Consider the following 6,422-nt stretch of genomic DNA (forward strand, 5'->3'; position numbering starts at 1 on the left):
AGGCAGAAGGATTGCTTAAGCCCAGGAGTTTGAGGTTGCTGTGAGCTAGGATGACGCCACGGCACTCTAGCCCGGGCAATGCAGTGAGACTCTGTCTCAAAAAAAAAAAAAATGGGCAAAGGATTTAAATAGATGTTTCTCCAAAAAGAGGATATGCAAATGTCTGATAAACACATGAAAAGATGCTCAACATCATTAGTCATCAGGGAAATACAAAGTGAAACCACAGTGAGATACCACTTCACACCCAGTATGATGGCTGTAATTAAAAAGACAGGAACAAATGTTGGGAAGGATGTGGAGAAACTGGAACTTAATACATTGCTGATGAGAGTATAAAATGATGCAGTCACTTTGGAAAATAATTTGACAGTTTCTTAAGCAGTCAAATTTACCATATTACCCAGCAGTTTCACTCTAGTTACGTACCCAAGAGAAGTAAAAACATGTCCACACAAAGGCTTGTATGTGGATGTTCACAGTATCATTACAATAGCTCCAAACAGGAAATAACCCAAATGTCTATCAACTGGTGAATCAATAATCAAAATGTTTTTATCCATGTAATGTAATATTTCTTCAGAAATAAGAAACTTAAGTACTGATACATGTTGCAACATGGATGAACTTCAAAACATGCTAAATGATAGAAGTTAAACACAAAAGACCGTATATCATATGATTCTGTTTATATGAAATTTCCGGAAGGGGATAATCTAAGAGACAGTACACAGTGGTTACTGGGGGTAGGAATGGGGGAGTAACTGCAAGTGGACTTGAGAGATCTTTTAGGGGTGATGAAAATATTCTAAAATTGGATTGTGATCATGGTTGTACAACTGCAAAATCACTAAAACTCATGGTATTTTATAACAGGTCAATTTTATGGTATATTAATTATACCTTATTAAAGCTGATGAAGAATTAATAAGTTTCTATATCTAATACAGCTTTCAAATAAACTCCCAAAATTATTTTACTTATTTTCCCTTGTCTAGGGTCAAATATGGTAAATTAGTTCTTGCCACACATTTTACTAAAACCCAGTGATTAAAAAGAATTTAATTGCGTGTTGAGATGTCAGACTCAAGTTGGAAACTGCCTGGCTAAGTTCAGGAGAATATTCTCTCTAGTTTTATAATTATCTAATCAAATTCTCTTTCCCAGTTTATAATTTTGAGCAGTCCAACTCATTGGTTGTACACCACTGGCGCATAAAATTAGGTTGGAACAATAATTGCTACCCTTTGCCTCTGCCTACAAAATTCCTGTCAAGGAAAAAGAATTACTCAACCTGATGTTAGTTTTCTGAAGATGTGTATACCGAACTGTGTCTGCCCTCCTGAAATTGTTTTGGCAATCTTCTATAGAATTCACACTTTTAAGTACACTATTTTAATAGTTTAAGGAATCCTGGGCAGGTGTAATCCTTTAATCCTAGCACTTTGGGATGCCAAGGTGGGAGGGTCACTTGAGACCAGGCATTCAAGACCAGCCTGAGCAACATAGCAAGACGCCACCTCTACAAAGGATAGAAAAGTTAGCCAGGCATAGTGGCGTGCACCTGTAGTCCTAGCTAGTTGGAAGGTTGAGGCAGGAGGATCCACTTGAGCCTAGGAGTTTGAGGTTGCAGTGAGCTGTGATGACACAACTGCACTTTGTACACTCTGGCCCAAGCAACAGAGTAAGACTATGTCTCAAAGCAAATAAAGACTTCCTTTTGGACAGAATCACTGAGACTTTGTCTAGTAACATAAAGAACTGTTCAGATAGGATAGATGAGACAGTGTAATAGAATATAGGCTATGATAACAAGGACAATGTTTTGGTCACCCATTGTATCTTCAAGCTCTAGAACAGTGCATTCAGTATTTGTTAATGAGTGAATTAATATTTACTAATTTAGGGCCACGTTAATGACTATTTTGCTAACGAAAAGAAAAATATGGGCCGGGCGCGGTGGCTCACGCCTGTAATCCTAGCACTCTGGAAGGCCAAGGTGGGCGGATCGTTCTGAGCTCAGGAGTTCGAGACCAGCCTGAGCAAGAGCGAGACCCCCGTCTCTACCAAAAAATGGAAAGAAATTAACTGGACAGCTAAAAATATATGTAGAAAAAATTAGCCAGGCATGGTGGCACATGCCTGTAGTCCCAGCTACTTGGGAGGCTGAGACAGTAGGATTGCTTGAGCCCAGGAGTTTGAGGTTGCTGTGAGCTAGGCTGACGCCACAGCACTCGCCCCAGGCAAGAGAGTGAGACTCTGTCTCAAAAAAAAATAAAAAGAAAAATATGTTTAAATAGAAATTTCATTAATCTTTTAATCCAGTCTACCTATGAAGAAAAAATTTTATAGTTGAATTTCTGTTTATATATATTACATTTAAATTATAGTGAGAAAGTCACAAGGCCTCCTTAAGCTAATATCTATTAAAATAATTTCGATTCATAACAGAATAGCCCTCACTGATTAATTTTTGCCATGCCCTTTTGAAGAATATTAGCTCACATTCACAGTTCAGGCAATCACAGAATGTAGTCCTCAGAATAGCAGCATTAGCATTACTTGGGAACTTGTTAGAAATAGAAATTCTGTGGCCCTACTACAGGTCTACTGAACCAGAGGCAATCAAAGACTTTGGATAGGATCCTGCAATCTGTTTTAACAAAAGCTCTCCAGGTAATCTGATGCTTGCTGAAGTTTGAGAACCATGGCCACCATTGCTAGTTATAAAATCACTACCTTTTATGAAAGTTCTTTTTTTTTTTTTGAGCCAGAGTCTTGCTCTGTTGCCCGGGCTAGAGTGCTGTGGTGTCAGCCTAGCTCACAGCAACCTCAAATTCCTGGGCTCAAGTGATCCTTCTGCCTCAGCCTCCCAGAGTGCTAGGATTACAGGCGTGAGCCACTGTGCCTAGCCAGAAGTTCTTTTAAGTACTGTAAGAGAGTGACAGAATCCATTTGGGATGATAGAGCTGAGTTTTTCAAACTTACATGTTAAGAATAATCTGACGTATTTGTAAATATACAAATTACCAGAACTTTTCCCTGAAAATTATGATTCATTAAGTCTGTATTGGTTCAGAAACTTGTTTTTTAACAGGTGTTCCAGATTATTCTTATCTTTAAGGAAGTTCAAGAAACACTATGAGAGAGGATGCTGTTTCTAGCCAACTTTTTCAAAGCTGTGGGAATTGAAAATTTCACATCCTGCTTCTGGAACCTAAGTACAGAGATTCCCATAGTCTTTTTTGTGAGTGCTGCTGAAGGAAAAGCTGGGATAACTCTTTGTTTTTCTGGTAAACCTTCAGTGTTTTGATAGCAAAAAGATAATCATCTCCCTTCCTGATAGAAGATTATATCAGTGTTTCCTGAGGCAAAACCAAAAGTAGAAGACTTGTGCAGTACAGTACTAAGACCTGTTGTATCTTGTTTTTTACCTCAACACTTGTGATTTAAATAGAGAAAATGTTTATCTCCTCATTGACATTTTATTTAGTCAGGATCATAAGACAAAACTATATGCATTTCATTTTCTTATCCCCATGATAGAATCATGAACCTAGAGCATAGCTCAAAGAAGTATAACATTTGGATTTTATTTAAACATTCTCCTTTTAACTATTACATAAAGGAGTTACTGTTACACTTTTGTACTATAATGATTTTAGGTAATATTAATGAGAAAACATAGCTGGGCACAGTGGTTCATGCCTGTAATCCTAGCACTCTGGGAGGCTGAGGCTGGAATATTGTTTGAGGCCAGGAGTTCGAGACCAGCCTGAGCAACAGCAAGACCCAGTCTCTACAAAAAAACAGAAAAATTAGCCAGGCATTGTGACTCGAGCCTGTAGTCCCAGCTACTCAGGAGGCTGAGCAGGAGAATCACTTGAGCCCAGGAGTTTGAGGTTGCAGTGAGCTATGATAATGCCACTGCATTCTAGCCTGGGTAACAAAGTGAGACCCTGTCTCAAAAATAAATAAATAAAAGAATAGATTTGATTTATCCTGATGGCTTGCCAGGTAGATCTACTCCAAAGTAGTTGCTCCTGTCATCTCTGTATATATATTTTGCCTGAACCTCCTAATAGAAAGGAATTATATTCTTTGGCCCTGAAACCACTGCCAATACCACATCTTACCTATCCAGCCAGATAATTTAAGTGTTAGAGATGAAGTTCTCATCTGCCTGAGTTCTGTGTACAGCCCACAAATGTTCTCTCCTCTCTTCTAGATATGGGCTCTCTGGCAGTGATGTCCTGGATAATGTAGCATATGCTCGAGGGTTCAACACAGACCACCAGACCCAGCTCCTTTATCAAGCGTCAGCCATGATGGTGGAATCTAGGTATGTGCTCAGTACAAGACACTAAATATGTTGCTAGAGACCTTACCCTGAATCTTTTTTTTTTTTTTTTTTTTTGAGACAGAGTCTCGCTCTGTTGCCCGGGCTAGAGTGCCGTGGCGTCAGCCTAGCTCAGAGCAACCTCAAAGTCCTGGGCTCAAGCAATCTTCCTGCCTCAGCCTCCCAGGTAGCTGGGACTACAGGCACGCGCCACCATGCCCAGCTAATTTTTTTCTATTTTTAGTTGTTTGGCCAATTTCTTTCTATTTTTAGTAGAAATGGGGTCTCGCTCTTGCTCAGGCTGGTCTTGAACTCCTGAGCTCAAACAATCCACCCACCTCGGCCTCCCAGAGTGCTAAAATTACAGGCGTGAGCCACCGCGCCCGGCCCTTACCCTGAATCTTGTAAAGGTTGTTTGGCCAAACTGATAGTAGCTTGAGTTAGAAATGGGGAGATTTAAGTCTAATTCCTATTTTGACACTCTTACTTTGTGATTTGGTCAAGTCACTATTAAAAAATGAAGCCATGATCTTGAACTTGCTGGAAATCTTAATTTGTTTAACAGCGTCTCAGATGTGAATGCTGTACAATTATTTTAATAAAACCTCTACATACAAGTGACACTATGAATTTGAGATTTTAGGATGGTGAGGAAGGGAGCAGACTCTGACATAGGCTAGACATAGGCTTCAAACAATCCTTGTTCTGTGTAGGTATGCACTGCTTATTGTAGACAGTGCCACCGCCCTCTACAGAACAGACTATTCCGGTCGAGGTGAGCTCTCAGCCAGACAGATGCACTTGGCCAGGTTTCTGCGGATGCTTCTGCGACTTGCTGATGAGGTAAGTTGTGGGGTAGAGACAGAGATTGCCTACTTTCAGTGACTATGAATTCCAGGAGCCTTGCTAGGAGACCAGAACATCAGTGCCTGGTATCATCAAGCTTGTCAGTTAGAAAGGAAGGAGGAAGAGAGACATTAGTTATTCATTGCTTTGTGGAAGAAAGTGGTGGCAGCGTTACGGCTCTTGGAATGCCTGTGGCACAAAACTGACATTGATCCTTTCCCCATCAGTTTGGTGTAGCAGTGGTAATCACCAACCAGGTGGTAGCCCAAGTGGATGGAGCAGCCATGTTTGCTGCAGATCCAAAAAAACCTATTGGAGGAAACATCATTGCCCATGCGTCAACAACCAGGTAAAGTGATGGGATAGATGCTTCTTTTTGGAATGTCATATTAATTGTGAAATAGACATGAAGATATAACATTTCCAATTAAGCCCTGTTAAAGCTACTGTTACATAATTAGATACTTAGGAATTCTTGCTAAATCTAATTGTCATGCTCTGATCAGGATAGATATTTGCTTTTAGTTCATAAAGGAATTAAAAACTCACAAGTATGGAAGAATAAATATGAATAATTGATATGCCTCACCCTGGTTATTAAAAGAAAATGTTTGTTTCAATGTAGACAACCTATTCAGAAAGGGGGCAGGGCAGAAATGGACTCCTCCAGATTGGAAGTATACTAAGGAATACAGTACAGAAATATCCCCAGGGTCCTTTTGGGAAGCATTATGTCTGAAAAATGATTAGCTCTATCATAAATAAAGTCAGGAATGGAATCGTTTAGTTATAACTGGGTGCTTTGGTCTGTGTCTCTGGGTCAGACTGTACCTGAGAAAAGGAAGAGGGGAAACCAGAATCTGCAAAATCTACGACTCTCCTTGTCTTCCTGAAGCTGAAGCTATGTTTGCCATAAATGCAGATGGAGTGGGAGATGCCAAAGACTGAATCACTGGTTTTTTTCCCAGTGATAAACCTTAAACGCTGCAGTCTAATGAAGAGGACTACCTGCTGGAGTTCTATATAGGCCTCTTCCTGTTGTGACTGCCAGGAAGAGGCTTCCAGGAAAACCAACTATTGTATCAGCTTTTCTGATGGTGTAAACAGTAGTCACAAACTGATCTGAAATGTTTATTCCTTCTGGAGTGCATTAATCTCTATATGATTTCTCTATAGTTTTGGAGGAGAGGTATGAAATACCTTTGATATAGTGCCTTGGGATTGACTCAGGTCTAAC

At 39.9% G+C, this 6,422-nt stretch overlaps 1 protein-coding gene across 1 annotated transcript in view; it reads left to right on the forward strand.

Moving 5' to 3' along the window:
- RAD51 (RAD51 recombinase) overlaps positions 1–6,208 on the forward strand; it is a 45,671-nt gene extending 39,463 nt beyond the window's left edge. The window contains exons 5-8 of the mRNA XM_012649122.1: positions 4,229–4,342; positions 5,053–5,182; positions 5,413–5,534; positions 6,010–6,208. Of these exons, the coding sequence (XP_012504576.1) occupies positions 4,229–4,342; positions 5,053–5,182; positions 5,413–5,534; positions 6,010–6,133 (490 nt within the window). The 3' untranslated portion in view covers positions 6,134–6,208. The remainder of the gene's footprint in view (positions 1–4,228; positions 4,343–5,052; positions 5,183–5,412; positions 5,535–6,009) is intronic.
- Positions 6,209–6,422: the final 214 nt, after the last annotated feature.

The sequence above is a fragment of the Propithecus coquereli genome, unplaced genomic scaffold (genome assembly GCF_000956105.1).
Source record: "Propithecus coquereli isolate 6110/MARCELLA unplaced genomic scaffold, Pcoq_1.0 Scaffold3, whole genome shotgun sequence".
Classification (NCBI taxonomy): Eukaryota; Metazoa; Chordata; class Mammalia; order Primates; family Indriidae; genus Propithecus; species Propithecus coquereli.